The following is a 22,516-nucleotide window of genomic DNA, read 5'->3' as shown; positions in this document are numbered from 1 at the left end:
ATCTTCACCATCATGTTTCACACAAGAGATTGGGTATTCAGGATGAGGTGGAAAGCAAGAAACCACATAAAGCCCAAAAGTTCAGCTTTTGTCCCATCTGATCAGGGCAGATGAGACACTTCACCTACATGGCTTGTGGCAAAATACAAGAAAGACTTCTGGTTTTTCAACAATGGCTTTCTTCTCATCCTTCATAGAAGTCAGACTTAAGGAGTACATGACTTATATGGTGACTATACAGCTCCTCCAGAGTCAACATAAATCTATTGGTTTCTTCTTTAAGAATATCCCAGCCTAACCTCAGAACTTAGGGTGATTACACGCGAGATGAAGTGTCTTGCAAACACTTTTGCAAGACACTTCAACATTCAGAGTCTTCATATTGTCATAAAACATTCGCTGTAAATGAATTTTTTTAATTTCCATCTTGTCCCAGATGAACAGCGTCTAATCCAGACCTACAGTGTCCTCTGTCTGTCATTCATCCTGCTATAAATAGAGTGATGGGCTCCGCTGGTTAACCTGGGCTGAGCTGCCAGGTGTCTGACTGAAACACCTCCCCGTACAGCTGGCGCCTGGCGAGGCAGAAACGAGTCAGAGAAATGGACCAGGTGAGCTGCTGCACACAACAAAGGAGAGATCTACCCTCTCCTCCTCTGCGCCCGCCAGATGGGAAACGTACATCCTGGGGTAGCGTGCGTAAAGCACCATAGAAGTGATTGTGTATTTCCCCACGTTTATTGGACTGTATTCACGTTTTGCATGGCATCACAGCTTGTAAATACAAGCCGTTAACCTTCCAGAATTAACTACAAAGACCAACAATACACGAGTGTTAAATATTTTATAGTTTCAATGTGGCTGAACGTGAAGGTGCAACGTTGTCGATATTGTATACCAAGCCTGAAAAATTATTTAATGACGACGATATCGTCAAAGGCTGAAGTTTTATCTGCAAACATTAGCTAAATGTAGATCCATCTTTGACTTGAATTCACCCCAAGATACAATTGCCCGTGGAGCTCGGTATCAAAAATATAGCCCTGGTCTATGTTTAAAGGCAAAACAGGGTCACTTTTATGACCTTGTTTGTGCCCAATGGCTCACAGTGACTTAGGCAGCATTTAAAAGCTGTATTTAGATCACACAGCCATGAATGCCAGTGAACATTTTTAGGCTTGTGTGCGCACGCGCTCACGCACACGCACAGCCTGTGGTCGAACGTCTGGGAACTCTGAGAACAAAAGCAAAACATTTCCTCTTTTCCCTCCTTTACAATGGCCAGCAGAGTTGTGATATCAGTCGTCTTTTTTTTTTTTTAAACTGCATTTAAATATAACAGCAATCAAAGCAACGGTTTTCCTGTGGAAACCCTCCGTCTGTTTACCCGCTTTTCGCAGCTGCTTTTCCAAATCTCCCTGCACCAAAAAAGAGAAATTTCTGACATTTAGATTTAAACATTAATTGGGTCAGGTTTATAAAACTTGGAGTCTAACAGTCTCCAGTGTGGCTCTTTGTTTACATCCTAAGGAACAGAGAGAGATTTTACAAACCAAATTAGAAATCCCCTAAATGACAACCGAAAGAAAGACCTATAAACCAATAAAAATGACATTTGTTAGAGATGCAGAGAAACAGGTGACTTGAGTTGGGTAATATTTAACTTGGTCGCCCCGCACCAATGACGCATTGGTCAGAAACTCAAAAGTTCCATCTTTTTCTGATCAGTAAATGCACCAAACCCAACACACACAACTAAAAAGGAAAAATCAAAGTGACCCAATTTTCAGTACCAGCAAGGTGCTCACAAATATGTGGTTCATTCAGGGTGCACGAACGCGACGGGGAGAATTATTTTAGTAGATAACATGAAGGCTAATCCAAGTACAGCAAAGCAGCTTGGATTTATCCTTTTGAGCTTTGATGCAGTATGAATGGTCTGGTAAGGATACAGATACTCAAGGAATACACAAAAGGACTCATTTTATTTTTATTGTATCCCAGCTAATTTCTTTCACAAAGTGACAAGTTTATAGTCTTTTAAAATACTTGTAGAATCCTGTGTTTAAGTTATCTTTAGGTCAACAGGAGACTGGAAATTGGCCACCAAATTCAGATCTGTGCATAGTTATTTTCTCACCAACAGTTTTAGGAGGTAAGGTCAATGAGGAACCCAAGAAATTTAAGTGAGGAGGAAAATAAAACTTTTCTACAGAAACTATAGGAACTGTTATTTACTGCAATAAATAATTGATTTGTTGCAGTAAGCAATAAATCAAATAAGAATTAAAACAAACTCAATTTCCATTTGAACAATTTAGCATTTTTCTCCTTTCATTTTTGCCTTCTACCAAAAATTGGATAACAAAAGTCTCCAATCTAGTGTATGTGTCTCAACTAGCTATTTTTTTAGGGAAATTTTTGTTTACACAGTCAATTAATTTTTATGTTACATTTTATTTATTTTGGACATTTAAATTGTCTTCCAGTTCTAGTGTTAAATGTTCATTAGAATTTAAAGTTTTTTAATCTTTGAGAATGTTTTGCAATATTGCATTATTATGCCATGACCATTATATTACTTGAAAATGGTCTGATATCGTTTATCGCAATAACTTCTGGGACAATTTATCATACAGTAAAAGGGCCCAATAACATACAAAGTTTTATCCGTATCGACACAAACAAGTTATAATTAAGCATCATTTTTCTACCAACAAATAAATTAACCGACCAATTGATCAGTTGCAACAACTACCAAGGAGGTAATTTTATCCCCCTTCAAAAACAATGCAAATGTCCAAAACACCAGTGAAGGGACCAGACTGATGTGTCCGACTTGGCCGTGCTCCCCGCTGCCTCTGTAGAGAGATGACAGGAATGTGGTCTGTTCGTCCTCGAGCAGCTAAACAAAGTTATCTGCCCACCACATCATGAGATTCAAAGCTGCTCCTCTCCCCGCCAATGTTTATCCACCGTTTTCCAAGTCTCTGTGTGTGTCCGGGAAGATTTTATTTAGCAATCAGCCCCTGGAGATGACCGGTGCTTTGGGATTTAGGACCCAGTTGCTGTGGCAACCAGAACGGTCACCTGACACCAATCACTTCCAACGTCATGTTTACCATTTCCAGATGAACAGAGGGGATAAGAGTGGATGGGTAGAGAGAGATAAAGCATGTTTTTTTTATTATTATTATTATTATTAACTGGGCAAAAGGCAGTTTTGGTGTAAATTAAGCAACTCTTGAAAACTAAAAATGATTCAAACATTATGGAAAGCAAGGTTTGGCAAGCATGAGTAATTTGCATCGACAAAAAATGTCAGGCGACTGCGGGTGTGGTCACGTTTCCAGGAAGGAGCGTGGCATCTGATCTCTCCTGGGAGCCCCACCCCCTCGTGATGATGTTGCGCGCCGCCCATGTTGCCTAACAGGTGCAGCACAGGTATGCAGCAGTTTCATCCCAACCTGTCCGACTGGTCCAACAGTGTTGCTGCCAAACCCCACACAAAACCAAGGACATTTTCGAGACATGAACACTTTCCAAGTTTCAGATTGTGGCTGACTATGCTAGCAGATTACACATTACAAATAATTACATTTACAGTCATCATGTCAGATAAAGAGAAGCATGTATTTGTTCTGAATTGATGTAGGATGTGACTCCAACGCAGGAGTGCTCCTGTGTCGTGGACTGACAGTTAACGGCGGTCGTAGGTGAGATAAGCAACCAAACAGCCCCGACTGGATACAAAGGATTCTTCACATTCCTTGAAAAGAGCACAATGAACCTTTGGAGTCAGCAAAAACACAAACACACCTCTTCACCGGTAGTGAAGGCGACATCTTTAGAAATAACAGCTATTGGAAAAATAAACTGAAAACTATCTTCAAGTCCCGAAAAAAGGCAAAACAAAGAAAAATATGTATTCTATAATTAAGTTACAACTAGTCTGTCCTTTGATTTTCAAACCAAGTTTTTAAAAAGCAGCTTAAGAAAAAAGGCCTGTGGAGCTAAAACGGAAAGAAACTGCCATACATGGATGATGATCAGCCATCTGGATCTGCACCACTGCATTTTCCTATAAACAACCAAAAAAGGAAAAAAACACCTAACAGAAATGTGTGTTGAATTGATGTGTGGCTGTTGAGTGGTTAAAAAAAAAGGGTCAAAGTGAGCACTCTTGCTTTTTCCAAAGATCCACCAAAAATCATCTCTTTTGATACGTTGGTAAAATGTGTTGTTTCACTGTGGTTGTTAGTTTTTCTTCTTTCAATAAAAAATGTCCACTCATGTTGTTTTATCCAGACATACATTTAGCCGCAATAATTACCTGCAAAACAAGAGTTATTTATTTATGTCTGAGCCAAATGGATGAGAGTTTAACTGCACCTGCAGTTCAAGTATATTTTACAACTTGATTTTAATGTTTACCTCTAGCTTTAAGTGACTTTTTATAATCAGACCACATGTATAATAACTTAGAGTATGAAGCCTGATTGATTATGGCTTCATAATTGAGTTTTTACTTTAGTATGGTTACAAGCAAAATATGGACTGATTATTTGTGCCTCCATTCACCACTTTGTGTTACCCAACTATAACACAGCTTGCTGAAACAGTTTAGGAAAATGTGTTGGCATATGCACATCAGAGTGAAAATGCTCCCAACAGGTGCAGCAATTTTGTTTTTTTTTTAATTAGGACAAAATACACAGACTCTTAAATCCACGCGTTGGGTTCCGGGTCAGTAGGTCTCCGAGATTCTACTCTCAGACAGCACTAATAACTTATGCCTTCTGAATTCAAATTTGAGTTGGAGACTTTTTCTATAGGCGAAACGGCATGCGGCTCGGGTTGTCGCTGAGGCAAAAACTCGGGCGTGGGAGGAGTTTGGAGAGGCCATGAAGAAAGACTTCCGTACGGCTTCGAGGCGATTCTGGTCCACCATCCGGCGTCTCAGGAGGGGGAAGCAGTGCAGCACCAACACTGTTTATAGTGGGGATGGTGCGCTGCTGACCTCAACTCGGGACGTTGTGGGCCGGTGGGCGGAATACTTCGAAGACCTCCTCAATCCCACAAACATGCCTTCTGTTGAGGAAGCTGAGCATGGGGACTCTGGGTTGGGCTCTCCAATCTCTGGGGACGAGGTCGCCGAGGTGGTCAAAAAGCTCCTCGGCGGCAGGGCCCCGGGGGTGGATGAGATCCGCCCGGAGTTCCTTAAGGCTCTGGATGTTGCGGGGTTGTGTTGGCTAACGCGACTCTGCAATATCGCATGGACATCGGGGGCAGTTCCCCTGGACTGGCAGATTGGGGTGGTGGTCCCCCTGTTTAAAAAGGGGGACCGGAGGGTGTGCTCCAATTACAGGGGGATTACACTCTTAAGCCTCCCTGGTAAGGTCTATTCAGGGGTCCTGGAGAGGAGGGTCTGTCGGATAGTCGAACCTCGGATTCAGGAAGAGCAGTGTGGTTTTCGTCCTGGTCGTGGAACACTGGACCAGCTCTACACCCTCAGCAGGGTCCTGGAGGGTGCATGGGAGTTCGCCCAACCAGTCTACATGTGTTTTGTGGACTTTGAGAAGGCGTTCGACCGTGTCCCTCGGGGGACCCTGTGGGGGGTACTCCGGGAGTATGGGGTACTTTGATACGGGCTGTCAGGTCCCTGTATGACCGGTGTCAGAGTCTGGTCCGCATTGCCGGCAGTAAGTCGGGCTCGTTTCCGGTGAGAGTTGGACTCCGCCAAGGCTGCCCTTTGTCACCGATTCTGTTCATTACTTTTATGGACAGAATTTCTAGGCGCAGCCGAGGTGTTGAGGGGATCCGTTTTGGTGGCCTTAGGATCGCATCTCTGCTTTTTGCGGATGATGTGGTCCTGTTGGCTTCATCGGAACGTGATCTGCAGCTCTCACTGGAGCGGTTCGCAGCCGAGTGTGAAGCGGCCGGGATGAGGCTCAGTGCCTCCAAATCCGAGGAGGAGTTTAAGTATCTAGGGATCTTGTTCACGAATGAGGGAAGAAAGGAGCGGGATATCGACAGGCGGATTGGGGCAGCGTCTACTGTGAAGCAGGCGCTGTACCGGTCCGTCGTGGTGAAGAGAGAGCTGAGCCAAAAAGCGAAGTTCTCGATTTACCGGTCAATCTACGTTCCCACCCTCATCTATGGTCATGAGCTTTGGGTCATGACCGAAAGAACGAGATCACGGGTACAAGCGGCCGAAATGGGTTTCCTCCGCAGGGTGGCTGGGCTCTCCCTTAGAGATAGGGTGAGAAGCTCGGTCATCCGGGAGGGACTCAGAGTAGAGCCGCTGCTCCTCCACGTCGAGAGGAGCCAGTTGAGGTGGCTCGGGCATCTGGTAAGGATGCCTCCTGGACGCCTCCCTGGTGAGGTGTTCCGGGCACGTCCCACCGGGAGGAGGCCTCGGGGAAGACCCAGGACACGCTGGAGGGACTATGTCTCTCGGCTGGCCTGGGAACGCCTTGGGATTCCCCCSGAGGWRCKGGARGRAGKSGCWSGSGASAGGGAAGTCTGGGCCTCCCTTCTGAAGCTGCTGCCCCCGCGACCCGACCTCGGATAAGCGGAAGAAAATGGATGGATGGACTTTTTCTATAACTATATACGTCTTGGAGGAGCCACTGTGTTGTACAGATGCCCATGTTCAGCGTACCCAACTCGGTAGCATTCTCGGCTGCCTCGTGTTAGCTTTCCATTTCTTTCCCCCAACAAGCTTTGAAAATTTTATATTTTGGATATTTGAATTCCTAAATTTTAAACGTACGTCTTATCCACCTCAGGTAAACTCGCATGAACTGTCGTATCACTTTTAAAATGAAAGTAAACATTTCTTTTTAAGATTGTGAACCTTATTGCAATGACTCATTCAAATTTAACCTTTAAAGAGAGGAAGAGACACACAGGAAAAAGGAGCTACTGAAAGCCGGTCAAGATAAAAACAACAATTAACAAAAACAGCCAAAAATACCTTTGATTCAAACATTATGAAAAGTAAGAGAATTGAAGGGCTGAGTAACATGTGACCCCAAATATGGCGGCCACTCTGCCCATAGGAGTCATTTTTGATTTGTTTCTCCAGCTGTTTTCTATGATAACATTGTTCAAACGTGCTTGGTGCTTTCTTTGACCCTGAAGAATCTCAAGCTCAACACAATTCGGCATTCGCGATAAGCTCCCCTTCTCACACACACATAAAAAAAGCAGTGTTGTGCGGAGTCGACTGTCATGCGTGCTCTGCTCTGAAGCCCAGTATGACAATAAGAGAAGAACTTGTCCACTGTGACTCAGCAAGCAAGTAGGCCACAATCCAGTTCCAGCTGTCCCTTTATCAGCCCATTTACATCATGAAGAATAGAAATCAACTTCCCCCTGAAAAGAAACAGTGGGTCTGCGTGCACTCAGAGCCTAAGAACCCCACAGGGAAATTAGATTTCTTGTCTAATTTATGAGCTCTGGTGCCCAGCAGAGCGTGAGGACATGGAGGGACGTTTGTGTTCGCCGGCAATCTTGCGCTCACTTTTGTTGGAGTGTTAAGAAAATAGGCGATTCCCTTATGTGGTAAGCTGATTGGAGCAATACATCATCTGTTGCAGAACCAGTCATTTCACAGCATGGACTACTGGGTGGGAATGACAAAGACAGAAGCTGTTGAGGGAGGGAGGTCATGCAATATTTTAGAAAAGATTTAACAGGCAAGATTCCCTGCTCCAGGAGACCGAGGAGATGAAGCCAGCTGAAATATGTAGCGCTCATAAACAGTGCACGGTACAAGACGCATAGAACAGAAACAAGTGCAGGTCATGTTGACCCTTCCAAAATGTTACACCTTTGTTTTGATCCTGGCTGTACCAAATAAAGATCATTTCTTATCAAATATCTGATAAAATCACAGTAAGCATGAGAACTGAGCATTCTGGAACCATTTTTGTCTCAATAATTCATAAACACGCTTCGCTACAAAGGAAAATGATCTGATGGCGTAATTAAATACTCAGGAATGAAATGGTTTGTATACAGGTACAAAAGGTAGGCAGGAAGGGACAAGATGGTAAAGCGTCTACAAATTAGGAGGAAATTTGGAGCCAGCAGTCATAAATTCACAGCAGACAGTTTTTCAAATGCACCAAATTTTCAGAGAAAAACAATCATCTGTCATGAAACATGAAGATGCCAGAGACATTTTCCTACCGTCTAGGTGTGACGTGTGGAAGGACATGGGAGCAATCAGGGGAGTTGAAGTCAGCCCCCAGCGTGCTCAAGCAAGGTAGTAATGGCGCTCCAACAGTCAGGAGGAAAACAGTAAGCCAATTTCTCAGTACGAACGTGAGCTATGATACGATGTAAAGCAATACAACCACCTAACAGTGGGATCTAGCAAACATGAAAACTTTAAACTATTTTTAAGAGAAGCTGAACCAACCAAGTAAAAGCGACTCTAGATTGTTTTATTGGGATTGTTTTGAAAATATATAGGAACATGTCCGTCCATCTGACGGCGTGAGACCAAATTTGTAAGAAAATTATAAATTGGTCTAATTTCCTGGCCCATTTTTATGAGTTCAACTTGGAACAAAAACCTAAAATACAAGGAGAAGGAGCATAAACAAGACTTATTTGGTTTCTGCATGATTTTCAGGTTTAAACCTGCCAGAGTTCATCCTCGCTCTTGTGCATTTCATCACCAGGGCAGCATCTCTTCATGAGACTGGTAACCTTGTCTAAGGTGAAAGTACTTTTCTGATGTGTAATCTGTTCAGACAACTCACTTTGAGAATTTCACATTTAATCAGACACTTCAGTCCTGGAATAAAGTAAAAATCAAATTCCATGAATCTCCAAACCTTTCAAGACTACATTAGGAATCCTCGGCACTCTAATGCTCATTCTGGAGATTGTAAAGCACTCCCAGCCAGAAGGGAGATGGAGTCACTCTAATGAGTCGCGGATCTCCACTGGTATCTGTTCCCAGTGGGCAATATGTCCAACACACAGACTGTGTGGATTGCTTCGTGTCTGTGCAGTTGCATTTCCTTCCCTCGCTCTTGGATCTGCAATATCAGCTCGATTTCTGAAAGATCACACCATCGCAGGCCTTTACTGGCTAAAGTGGTGATTTATGAACTGCCAGAAGCAGCTTATAAAAGGGCCCGTCAAAGGCCATGTGGTAAAACAGTGCTGCGAAAGAAACATCAAGGAGAACCATGATGACATTGTAAATCCATCTCATAGTCGGTCCAGCATTGCATTTTCACATGGAGCAGACAAGTTAACTGGATTCTAAAAAAAAATTACAACTTTAAAAAGAAACAAACAGTGACACTCAGCAGACACCTGAGAGACTAAAACACTAATCTCAGCCAGAGTCAGCTATGTAAACACAGCATTCCTGCACAGAACAGAACGGAGGGGAAACAGCAACAAGCATCACAGAGGAGGAGAATGAGAACCCAAGACCAGAACCCTGTGTGTAACTTTATGAAAAGCATCCACACGCATTTGGATGCATGCTTCACCCTCCAGCCCCCCACGTCAGGGTTCTTCAAACGACAAAGAGCATCTATGTTTCCACGTCTGTAGAGCTGCTGATGGGACAACGGCATGTGACAAATGGATTTCCACCACTTCCCACACGATCATGTTCATTTGGCCTCGGCGCGCAAATGAAGATCACATGATGCCCGCATAAAAGCTCTGCGAGCGGCAATGAGGAGAGGTCAGTCGGGGTAGAAATCGGCTCACACGGCCTCCATGAAGAACAGAGAGAGAGCGTGCAGCAAACAAAGTAAAAATAGAGGCACAATGACAAACCTAGAGGGCCTGTGAAAAGTCACCATGTTGACGCATCGTGTTATTTACATATGGGTATCTGATTAGGCTGCTGGCAAATGAGCGCACTGCTAAACCCTCTTGATCATCAGCTACTCAGTTTTATGCAGCTCTCTAAAACGCGCGTACAAATTAAGTGAGATAGGCTTGAAAATAAAAGTTCCAAGCAATACGCTTTGATTCAAATGTTTTCCGAGTCTTCTATAATAAAAGATACTCTGAAATGAGTAATTAATTGTAAAACTAAAACAATGCATTTAATATTTGTGATAAATAATGCCTTGTTCAGAGCACCACATAACTCTGAGGTTGTTCAGACGAGACTGCAGGAGGTCACTTTAAGCTAGGAATCTGAATCAGTCATATATTATAATGTCCAACCAGTCCAAACAGGGACTGAAAGCAAAGTTGACATTAATTGAATCCAATTCAGAGTTTAAAGATACAACTGAATAAAATCGTTCATGGAGCTTCCTGTGGTTGCAGTGATAAATAGGCCCAGATTTCCTTAACTTTGTGAGATTGGCTAATACTTGATGTGAAACCGACTTGAGCCACTGATCTTATCCACCTCCTCAAATCTTTGAAAATCAGCTGACGTCCACTTTCTCTCTGCCATGACAGAGCTGACTGGCAGACCCTCCCACCAAATCTGCAAAACAATAGTCATCCAAGTATTGCCAACTGAGCAACATTTTTTTTTACTATATTTAGCAATGTTTCAGACAATTTATAATAATTCGAACTGTCCAAATTCAGAATCTGAAGGTCAGGTTGCAATCTGCACTCCTAGGGTTATCCCAATAAACCAGGAAGATACTCAACCATAATGAAAATAACGCATTGGCCATGATTTGTTTGCAGATGCAAAGCAGAAGTAGTGGCAAAGCATAGGATTACTTGATAAAATTCTAAAAATGACTGTAGTTTACTCAATAGCTGCCACAGAGAGTATTTAGCAAAAAGGGGATGTGTAACCCTGACAAGATAAAGATTTGCCACGGTTACAATAAATGCATAAAGAAGTGGATTCCTCTCAAACTGCATGTGGTTGATCTCAGGCTGCAGCAGAATATGGTTTTAAATCTATCTTTATACTTTTTTTTATATATGAATCAAAAGACTTACTCAAAAAAGGACTTATCTTCGTGTCACATTCAGGCTCAAACAGAGCAGATGAAAGTAAGAGAAAGCCATGTATACTCCCATCTCCTTAAAAGTAGAGAATTAGCAGAACTCTGCAAAAAGTCAAAGTGGGAAAATTACCATATAAAGTGCCGCTAGAGTAGATCTAAGGTTTTAATTCAAACAGCCGTCACGAGCCGCATTTAGGTTTAAAAGAAAACGTGCAAGGCAATAATTTTAAATGGCTTTAAAGTTTGAGGACGTAAGAGTCTGGAGGTCCAGCAACAGACCGCGATGCGAGGTATGTGACGGAGTAATCCCATCACAAATCCACTCACCAAAATCTCCCACCAAGATAAAGATGGACACCGGCGCCCTCTTAATTAAGACTCAATCCTTTTCCTGTCTGCTAATTAGCCTCTTCTTGTCTAATTAAGATGCTATCATTAAGCCGGTGCGTTTCATTCACCGTACTCTGCAGTTTTAGAGGTGAAAAATGAGGGCAAAATCCTTCTATTGTAGCATTTCAACCGTGGCAGCTATGACCTTTAGGAGTTCATAAGCCTAATGACCTTTACTTTTTGTTACACAATCCTGCGTGCACGCAGCGCGACAGTGTGACCATGTCGCCGAGATCTCAGGCAACACCAAAACAGTCGAAGTCAACCCGCGAATGAGGGGAGTTTTTTTTTCCTCCATGTCGTATCAAACTGCACAGACTTCAATCACCTGGATGCAACATCTATAGTCAAGGACACCGAGAACGTTGAGCTCTCCGAGACCAACATCATTCAACATGAAGAAAAGACTAAAGCAATTTGTCAGGAAATCACACTAAGCTCCATCATACAAACTGCACCCAGTCTTATTTTATTCCAACGTTGCTTTAGCGGTTTGCATTCAGCAGAAAACCATTTCGATTTTTAACCAACATTCGAACTTAACCAGAGGTTTTCATGCGGGTCGTTAAATTAGTAGAAGAGCAACTTCTTCGTGAACCGTCTCGGTGTGACCATGTAATCAGAGATTCAATCCTCTCATTCAAATGAGACGGTTCATTTCAGTCCAGATGAAACGGAAAGTAAACTCATTTTGAGAGATTGACCTTTTCGTCGCAGGAAAATCAAGTCTCTTTCCCATATTTTCAGCCATCACATCTCCTCTGATAGTGACTGCTACCAGCAGAGCAGTTTTCAGAGAGCTGCCACACCCTGCAATACGCAACTGTTGTGGAATGACCAGTTTAATTTATTTGTTTCAATGGAGGCTTGAACAGACATTTCCAGATGGCAGCGGTGTGAAATAGCTATCCCACAGTGACAAATGACAAATTCAAATGACAGCAAATGTAGACAAAATGAAGAGTCTAGTAAGAATGGAGCATAGAAAAGAACAGCAAACACCGCTAGCATCATAGCTACTTCTAGGCGGCTCACTACTGTGGCTTTTTCTGTGTAAATCCTTTTAATCAAGGCTAGACCGCTCTCCAAACCTGTGGATACTTTGTTTTGTCTCCGTGTGCTTGTGGATGTGTGTGAAAAACCTTCCAAAACACATCACATAATGGGATTTATCTAGACAAGACTACCATTTGGCCTTGGGTGGGGTCTGTTTAAAGGTAAAGAAAGGGAGGAAGCAGACCACAGGAAAGGGGGTTTTGAATTAGAACAGAGAAGAAATCTACTGGGACTCTTAAGAGGCTGACATTTGCTATCCATGACAAAAGATGTATTGCATGCTCAGTTTTTATAAGAAGTCAAAAAAAAAAAGAAAATGCTACTTTATGCAGGAGTTTGGTTCTTCCAACATTTTTCAGCAAAGCATTTTTTTGTGGAAGAAAGTCTACTTGCTACGGGTTTTAGTCTCGGCTCTATTAATAATGTCCACAGTCACTATAAATCCCATCATGTTGTTTCGGTGTCATGCCCACTGAAGGCAGAGCCGCATCTCATCCAGGTTTAACAGCAGCACAGCCGACAGAAAGACACTGACTCGTCAGTCCGTTTAGCCTGCAAACACACTAGCCTCCTCTACACAGAGATCATTACCTTCTGGAAGCACACATATTTTTTTTTAATCATACAATCCAGTGAACAAACTTGGTGCATTTATTGGTTGTCCACTAAAGGAATGAGTAATGAAATACATTTGAAACTTCATCAGTTGGCTAGATACATAACATATGACAGAGAGCAAACGTAGCAAGAACTGTGAGCACACAGGCTGCTGAACATGTCTCACAGATATGGAGAATTATTTAATGTGGCCATTGACACACACAACCAGTTTACTTACAGTTGGGAGGGGGGGCGGGTGCGTCAGTGGCACAGAGGAAAATAAGTGTGGTACTTCTGGCAAGGTAAGAATTTCTCATTCAAATTTGTCATGTTGAGCAATAAATAAAATATTTCATACCTTCGTCCCAAATTGCCTCAGGAACTTAATTCAACATTTTTTTATACTTTTTTTTTAAAAAGGTCAACTAGGAAGTTGGTAGACATGCTACTGCACAAGCCCTACTAACCCTAGTATATATAAGCATCAATATGGAGAAGAATTTCTCAGATGCATTGAGAAATGTGCTTGTGAGTAGAACTGGTCAACTTTCACTTTGCTCTACTCTTACTAGTGTTCAGAAAAAATGTACAAATATATATTTTTTCTGATAAGTTCACATTGGAGCAGAATAGAATAAAACAGAATAGAAAAGAATAACTTTTATTGTCCCCGATTAAGGTTATTCAGGTGTACCAACAGCAAAGTGACAAGTAGCGCTCAGCCACAGCAATACTTTTTGGTGTGGGAGTTGTTCCCTAGTAAAACTCGAGGTTAGCCAATTTCAGTGTTTAAAAACTGAATTCAGAGAAAACAAGACAAAAACAAGAAATTTTCTTTGACATGCTGAGATATCTCTGAGAAAGATGAAAGTAAGGCTAAAGGGAAAGCAATAAATGAATACAAAAGTCATTTGGTTAGAAGTTGTGGGAATTAAATACCATAGCTACTGGTAATTAGATAAAATGCACAAATACTTGAGAACCCCTCCAATAACATTTAAAACAGCCAGTCAGCGCCATAGAAAATAAAGTGCACATCTTTATTGGCTGCTTTTCAAACACTACCAGTCAGTAGAAAGTCAAGTAGCACTAAGGTATTACACCTTTCCAAGTTACATTTTCTTTCAAATATTTTACATAAGTTCTAAAAAATAAACTATGCAAGCTAGCAGGTTTTTCTGTGAATAATTTGGAGTTATGTTCCAGAGAAAAAAATCCTCAATTGGGTGGATCCACAACTACTGAACCACAAATAGGCGGAGGTCCACTGTACTCTCAGTATCAGGGAGGTGTTCAAGAATTGAAATTAGAGGAAGCAAATAAATGAAAGAAGCTGTTTAAGCGGGAAAGTGTACTTCCTTGAAGCATGTCTGCAGTTTATTCAGAGAGAAATTTTTGAAGAGGAATCTGAAATGGCTAAGATGAGCATCAGCCGATCAAAGCTTTATAAAGAGCAGGCATTGAAATTTGGCCAGAGACCTCTGATTGGAGCATGTCCCGAGTTTGTTGTACCTACTTTGCCAAAAGGCCCTGGTTTGAAAGCAATACCGGTATGTGTGTCGCACCCAGTCTGACTGCCATAAAAATGTCAGTCATTATGTACATTTAGGACTATTTTCAGGCAATTTTCAGCAAAAATCCTCAAAGGATTTTTTTTTTTAATCTTAAAAGGGAATGCCTCAGTGGCTCCCCCCCGCCACCCTATTAAGCTCACTATAATAAATTAGTTGGCCTTTCTCCGCCTCCGACAGAGTGTGTAACTGCAAGTGCCAAGTGTGACCAATTCCCATTCACACTCCATCTAACAGCCTCCACTCAAGCTAATTAGGGAGAGAAAGACGATTCTCTAGTAAACAAGCGAGGAAACGGCGCACATGTGTGATTACCTCCTACTGCATTGGTGAGGCAGCATTTCAAGGTCTATTTAGTTGCCAACTCACAGTCCGTCCAGTGCACTTAATCTCAAATCTCACAGCGTACCATTATACACCATCTCTTCCTGGACATTTGTTCAAATTGAAGCACGCACACTGAAATTAAAGCCGGAGACGATTGCCCAAAGTTGTCTACGAGGAAGGAAGTAGAGTCGGAGAACACAAAAGATGGAGGAGCAGTTGGGGTAGGAGACACGTCCAACTTCCTGCCAAGAAAAGGAAATAAACACTTCCACAGGCAGACCCAGTCGCAAAAGACGTGCATCTAAACGCGGTCAGGACTTAAAGCAATGACGCAGTTATAAATCTGAGCATGTAAGCAAGTCACGCCGCCATTTAAAGTAAGAATATTTCATGCTTCTTTAAATTTATCGCTACCAAGGCCTCATTTATCACACCAGCTCTATAGCATAATTTAACTGCGTGGCAAGCGCGCCCCGTCTCATCTGAAGCTGCAGCTCGGGGATTCCCAATTGGTCTGAGAGAGATATGGCAGCCTTTGCGTGAAGAAGATGTCAAAGTCTAATGTGCCTTAAAGCATGGTTGCAAATCTTGTTCTCCTTTTCAATAAACAACTCCCATACACACACAGCAAACCTCCTGCCTCGGGGAAACGGGTCAGGTCTGGGCTACTGTGTCATGTTTCAAGACACACTCATCCATGCACCGGCATCGGTGTCGTCATCTCCAGGATAACATCACAGCTGCTTTACATAGTTTAACCATTTCGTAACATGCACCTAAGCTAATTAAAGGGGCTTAATGTACCTTGTTTTGCAACAATATTCAACCAACATGAAGTAGTGATTGATTATAAGGTGGACAAAAAATGAAGTGGATTTTCAAGTTGTTTAAAAAGTAAAATACAAAGATTGTGGTGTGCATTTTGCATCTTCCTGCGTCAATCCTTTGTAGAACCCCTAAATACTTTGCAAGGTACAACAGCTCAAGCAGATTGGACAGAGAGCTTTGACTAGGCCAATGTAGCACAGGGGCTTAGCTCCATCCAACCTCACATCAACTATGACCAGCTTCCATGAAGCTTGCAGCCAAGCTTCTCCACCAATATCTTGCACAGTATGGATGGTGTGTTCAGACAGTGGGATGTTTTAGTTTTCTCCAACACAAACAGTTTTACATGTAGGTCATAGGGTTAAATCTTCCCATTCCAGATGGGAACGTGGTTTTTAAAAAAATAAAAATTAGTTGTCGATTTCAAAAACACCCATGGCACAGGAGATATCATCTATATGGAAATACCAAAAACAATCCAAAACTCGTATTTTTAGAGCAAGAGATGCCCTTGTAAATGTTTTTGATTTTTGTAAACAATGTATTGTTTGTGGCGCAAGGCTATTGATTTAAAATATACGACTTTCAAGCTCTGCCTTTTAAAAATCTCACATTTCTAAGTTGGCTGACATTTCCAGGTACCACACAAGGTGCCCTTTTTACCAACTGATCACTTGTCCCCAAAATGTCTGTGCACGCCACTGTTCAGCGGTGAGCAGAACAAGAACAGTATCTGGCCCTTGAGACGACAAGTACATAACTGCTGAATACAAACAAACCAACCGGTTTGAGATTTATAGTTGTAAACAAAACTAAAATGACAATTGTGCACCATTTTAAGTTCACATAAAAGTCCCAATAATGCACACTGAAGTGAGTGGGTGTAAAATAAGAAAAAAGTTCAAAGGATATAAATCTTTTCATAAACTATTGTGAGCCTCAGCCTCCAAATCCTTCGTAGATTATTAACATAACCATCTGCGCAGCATGGAACTGATCTGGTCTTAATCTCAAACCTCACTGTTGTAGGGTTAGGGTGGAGTTGGCTACACCTCGCTCTACTCTACTTGTACAACCGACTGCCTGAATGTTAAATTGAGCTAGATTTCAGTGTGCCAGACTGTCAAAGGAGTATAGGGATAACATAACATTAAATCAGAACCAAGATAGTTTTTTTTAACACCATTACATTCATAGGATTTCCCAACTAGAACTACCTTCTTATGGATTCACATCAGTAGCCATGATTCAGATCCATCTTCCCCACTCTGTGTGCACATCTTCATGGATACCCAGAGCAAACACTGTAATCTCTGCAGAGGAATTCAGTCAACTCAGACTACAAATGCTTCTGTGTTTGAGTGTTGACTGCACACAGGAGTTTGCCTGGTTGCGCGGTCACAGGTCAGGAAGCGCCGGCATAACGTCGCTAAGCGCACGTCTCTCTGCAGCTTCGTGATTGTCGGCGAGTCGAGGCGACGCCACCGCACCTCTCCTCATGTCTCACTTGATTAAAGTGGGAAAATGGCACAAGCGCTGTAAAATTAGGTCACGCAAGATTTTACAGATGGTCCTAGCTGCCAAGCATGTTTTTCCAATTAGGGCTGATTAGGGAGGGAAATTCCCAGACAGCGTGAATTATTAAAAACCTGGAAATGGAATCTCATCATGTGGCGCTATGACACTCGACATTCCCAGATGGGTCTCTGGGAGGAGGGTGGGGGAGAGAAAGATTGGTGGGGAAGGCTGTGGCATGATGAGACTTCTGATTGGCTCAATCTGGGGACAGAGTTTCCTCCTATTGTCACAAGCTGCAGGGAGAATGAGAGGCGGGAACGCAGTCACATCTGGGAGATTTTTCACCCTGAACGGTCCTCTGAACGCGCTGCACAAACTAAAGCATCAGAGATTGAAGGCCTTTATTTAAAAAAGGAACTTGCACTTCAAAGCATGAATAAGTAAACATTAAATAGACCAAGAATTTGTGTTGGAGCAAAACTCACTTCTGCCTGAATGTCAAATGGGAAAGAAAAGTTGAAGTCACGACAGGTTTTCGCTGGAAAGGCTGAGCTAAGAGACAAATGACGGTTAACAAATCAGCCATCTTTAAAGACGTGTAGAAAGCAGTGATCTGCATCCCAGGTAAAGACATGCAGCACGTTTTTATTGCAGTGACATAACCTTAAACTGAAAAAAAACTCAACTTTAATTTGGATGAATGTTTTTTTTTATTATACAAATTATCAGAACTCCATTTATTAAAAAATACATAAGTGCAATAATTTGCTCATTTGATGGAAGTTTTCAGGAATCCCCATTACCAATTTCCCTGTGACATCCCATTTCTCTTAGAGAAAACTCCTCAAAATGAGGACAAGCAATACATACTTTTCAGGAAGGACAAATCTGAGTCAATATTTATAAGTCAGCAAATGACTGTTCATGCAAAACTGAAACTGATGGGAAAATAAAAACACTGATAAAATAAATTAATGTTAAAAAATCACTTCCTAAGACATCAGCTACATTTACCTGGACGTAAATCTCAACTTTTGAGACTTCCTTTATCACTTCTGGATAAATTGGCTGGTTTCGAGTCTTAAATTAAACCCTGATTTCTCACAATTTGTTTCAGACAACTCAGCGTGAAGAAAAGGTAGATTTTTGTTCTCTTCCAAGTTTACATCAAACGCCACCACATACGTTCAAGCAATTTTCCTGATCCGGCCCACATTCTTGACTGCATTAGCCTGTATAGGACAGGAATGACTGACGGTCGTCCTCCAGTAGTCTCGCTGTCACCAGTGATTGTCACAGTCCATTGTTTGTGTCTAATTTTTTTTCCCCTTGTTTTACATAAGTGACTTGGTTCTGCTGCTGCAACACAAAACACATCCGACTAAACTGAAATCATCTGACACCTTCAAATCAATTAAAATCTGGAATGAATGATTTACTGGTTAGGAAATCACTTGTGAGAAAAGAGGAAACATTATCCATTCTGTTCAGTCTTCAACTCAAGCACTCCGTATCGCACAGCAGCTTGGAGCTGCTGTAAATCAGTCAGATTAAACTGGACTTTAAAACGACCTGTGCTGCTTTCCGTTTCAACAGCAACAATAAGAAAGCTACCCAGACAACATCATCATCCACTGCTCATCATAACGAGAGTTATAGAAAGTTGTGGCACAGGAGACGATCCCACCGGGTCCAGCAGGTGCTGCTGCCGGCGTTCACAGGTTATAAATATGTGCGACTGTCCTTGAAAAGCTGTTGCTCTTTTTCTTCGGAAGTCGGTGTGAGCCAGGCGGGCTGCGAGCATCATATTCAGCAGTCTGCGTTGCCGTGTTGGGAGGCTGTCAGAGTGGCTCAGTGTCGAGCTTTCCCTGCACTGCTGCTGAATGAGGCTGACCACGAACTAGCCAGACTGACCTCGACGCTAGCCTGACGTTCGCCTTCCCTGTTGGGAAGCCTGATGTTGTTTTGTTTTGGTGCTGGAGAAATGTTGCCAGTCAGGTCTGCTTGAGGAGAGTACACTCAGGGTTCAGGGGAAATATTCATGCAAGGGGAGGTGAAGGTGTTACCATTGTTCTCAGTGCAAACTGTTTTAGCTCAAGCTTAACAACCGTTTCAAAAGGAAAAGCTGAAACAACAAGCATGAGCTCGGGTTATGCCCCGTCTCCCTGCACTAAACAGGTGGCATTTCCCCTGGGAAATTTACTTAAACCTCATCAAACTTTATTAATGTGTTAATAAGTTAACCATTTAACCTGTCGCTCGCTGCTCTTCAGCAAGTCTGACGAGTGAGTTTATGCACTTGTTCAGTATTTTTTTTACTTGGAAAAACCTTCTTCAAAGTGAACCATTCAGGGGTGCCACTAAATATTTTTAATGGAAGCAAGATGGGGTGGTAGACCCAAACTGAAAGTAATCAGAGATTTATCTTAATTTTTTTATGGAGTAGTGATTTATACAGAGAGATGACTAGAGGAAGGACAGATTTAAAAGTGGTCCAATATGAAGAGAGAAAAAAATAGCATAAAAACAACAAATTCAAAAAATGCAAAGTAAACTCTGATTTTCGGCCTCACGTTTCACGACTGGCTGGAAACAAAAGACAAAATCTACGCTAATCTTTTCCCACTTAGTTAAAGTGCCATACTATAAAAGAGGACAATCTGACGAAAACACCCTTCAGTGTGGAAGTTTGTACGGAAAGACAACTCTGATTTATCCGTTTTCAGTAACAGTCAGGTAAAATTAAGTCAGAAGAAATGCAAGGCGACATTTAAAAGGAAATTGTGCCATGTCTGAGGTGCATTTAGGCTCAAAGTCAGAGCAAGACTTTCAACAAGTCATATATAAAAGCAAAGCTGCTCTGTTTTCTCCCTTTGAGTTTTAAATCTCTGTCATGAAATATGATGATCTGGAAATGTCAAGTCACTTTGGAAATCTCAGGGTTAAGGTAAAATGCTACAACATTCTCCAGGAACTACAACGCTTGTATTAGCCTCGCTAACTGCTGATATAAGATGTTTGTTTCTGCGCTCCATGTTACAGCTCTTAAAAATAAAATTTCAGGGGGAAAAAATGGAAATAGGCCTAAAGATTCTGACCAATGTCTCTGAAATAGATCATTGCTGCAATTTATAAAATTCATTGTTCCTTTCGTTTAAAATGTGGAATGTATAGAAGACTTTCTCGTCAGTAAAGGCCAGCAATTTTTAAGGGACAGCCACTGCGTCCCCCTACCCGCACTACTCTCAGGAGCGCCCCTGCTCAAAGCGTATGTTTGACAAACTTAAGGACAGCCAAGAAACAAATTACTCCACACAGTCTCCTAAACTTAAAAAGCGTAGGACCGCATGCGGACTTATTCCCTCCACCGCTACCTCCTTCACCGACTTACCTGGCCTCACGGTTTTCAACTTCACGGGACTTTTGCAGTTCTTTATCAGCGTCTGCACGTCGTACAAAGGTAATCCTGAAATGGAGAGGTTCTCCACCTCCAGCAGCAGCTCCCCCTCGTTTAATTTTCCATCTCTGTAAAACACCAGGTTCTCGTTAATTTGCCCAATGTAGGCGAACTCCCCGTTCTCCGCGCCGCCGCGCAGAGACACGTTCAGGTCTCCGCGGGTGTCCTTCCCCACTGAGCACTCGTTCACCCTGGAGGTCCAGTGGTTCTTCTTCAGCGCGGGGTTCGTCATGGTTGATGTATGTTCAGAGCCGACACCGAACCGAAGCGGCTCCCCTCCAACTCCCGGGCTCTGCCGCTCAGATACGAGACTAGTAAGCGATGAATTTCTCACAAAGTAGATCCGAGAGAAGCGCAGCAAACTTTCCTTCTCTTCCACAGAAACATCAGTGCCTCCCGCAGCTGCCTTCGGGCTCACAAATCAAGCCATACCGGTCCACTCTGAACTTATTCCTTAAAGTGTTCACGCCGCTCTCATCATTTTTCAAAACATCCCCGCACTTTAGTGCTCCTTTGCTGAAGTCATGTTATATCTTCCTCGGTCCCACTTTTCTTTTTATAATCCTTAGAGAGGGAGGGGGAGGGGGGGGAGCTTTAACGCGTTTCCTCTCCTGAATCAACTTAAAACCAAACGCAGTTCTCTCGTGCGTGTCAGACTGCTAACTTCTCCGGCGCGCGTCCCTCCCGTGTGTTCAGAGCTCAGACTCACTCCCACTCTGGACTCCGCCGTAATGGGGAAGCCTTGCCGAGCGTGCTACGTTTAAGTGCGGTGGGAAATTTTAAATTCCGTTTCGGGCGCATGAATTCCCCCCAAAAATCCCTAAATAAAGTTATTATAATTTGATGGTTATTATAAATTTACCATGTTAAATCAAAACATCACATTGCACAATTGATAACAGGAGAGAAAAATAAAATAGTACAAATAAAGACAGATATTGATGATAATACCAATCGCTAATATTACTAATTTTATTGTTTATTAAACTACTAGCACAATAGCAGTTTTTTAATTCAATAAGGACTTGAGCTGATTTAATATTGTCCCACACATCATATTTTATTAATAAAATTATTGGTGCAATTATTATTATTATCATCACCATTATTATTATTAATCAACAGGCATTTCTGACCAGTAACCTCTGAAGTTTGTGCAGTAAAATCCTTAACCTGAATAGAATATGTTTCTTTAAAAAAATCTTATCAATACTTCCTTTCCATATAAATGACAAATAAGTTGCATCCATAGATGTATTTTTTTAAATAAGCAAATTCATCCTAATTAACCTGATCAGAGGTTATAGTCCTCACGATGATGAATCAGAGATTGCGCTTGGATAATGGCAAACTAATAGAGAAGAGCAAAAACATTACAAAGATTGAATCTTTCTTTTATTTTGTACATTTCAGTGTCTCTATGTCGATAAAAAAAATTTCCACAAACATAAAAGCAGTTGTTTTAGCCAACATGTAGATTTCAATATTTCTCATCATTCAGTTCAAACAGATAAGTCTCTGAACTCATTGCATCCGTTGTGACTAACAAAATCAGAGGTAACTTTACTCATGTCAAGCTGGAAGTGAATCCATTCCAGTCCTCACGGGCCACTATCCTGCAGTTTTTAAATGTGCCACAGGTACAAAACACTGGAATGAAATGACTTAATTACCTCCTCCTTGTGTAGATCAGTTCTCCAGAGCCTTGCTAACGACCTAATTATTCTATTCAGGTGTGGTGCAGCAGAGCCACATCTAAAAGTTGCAGGGCAGTGGCCCTCCAGGACTGGAGTTGG

At 42.1% G+C, this 22,516-nt stretch overlaps 1 protein-coding gene across 9 annotated transcripts in view; it reads right to left on the bottom strand.

The window, feature by feature from the left end:
• magi1b (membrane associated guanylate kinase, WW and PDZ domain containing 1b) overlaps nucleotides 1-21,435 on the bottom strand; it is a 143,957-nt gene extending 122,522 nt beyond the window's left edge. For 4 of the 9 annotated variants that reach the window (XM_008409548.2, XM_008409553.2, XM_008409551.2 and 1 more), the window contains exon 1: nucleotides 20,655-21,433. In XM_008409548.2, the coding sequence (XP_008407770.1) occupies nucleotides 20,655-20,952 (298 nt within the window). In that variant the 5' untranslated portion in view covers nucleotides 20,953-21,433. Of the gene's footprint in view, nucleotides 1-20,654 lie in introns of all 9 variants that reach the window. The other 5 variants (XM_008409556.2, XM_008409557.2, XM_008409558.2 and 2 more) reach the window with 2 other exon arrangements.
• Nucleotides 21,436-22,516: the final 1,081 nt, after the last annotated feature.

Source organism: Poecilia reticulata, linkage group LG5 (assembly GCF_000633615.1).
Source record: "Poecilia reticulata strain Guanapo linkage group LG5, Guppy_female_1.0+MT, whole genome shotgun sequence".
NCBI classification, from domain to species: Eukaryota; Metazoa; Chordata; class Actinopteri; order Cyprinodontiformes; family Poeciliidae; genus Poecilia; species Poecilia reticulata.
The sequence above is the reverse complement of the archived record's forward strand: the minus strand, read 5'-3'. Positions and strand labels throughout refer to the sequence as shown.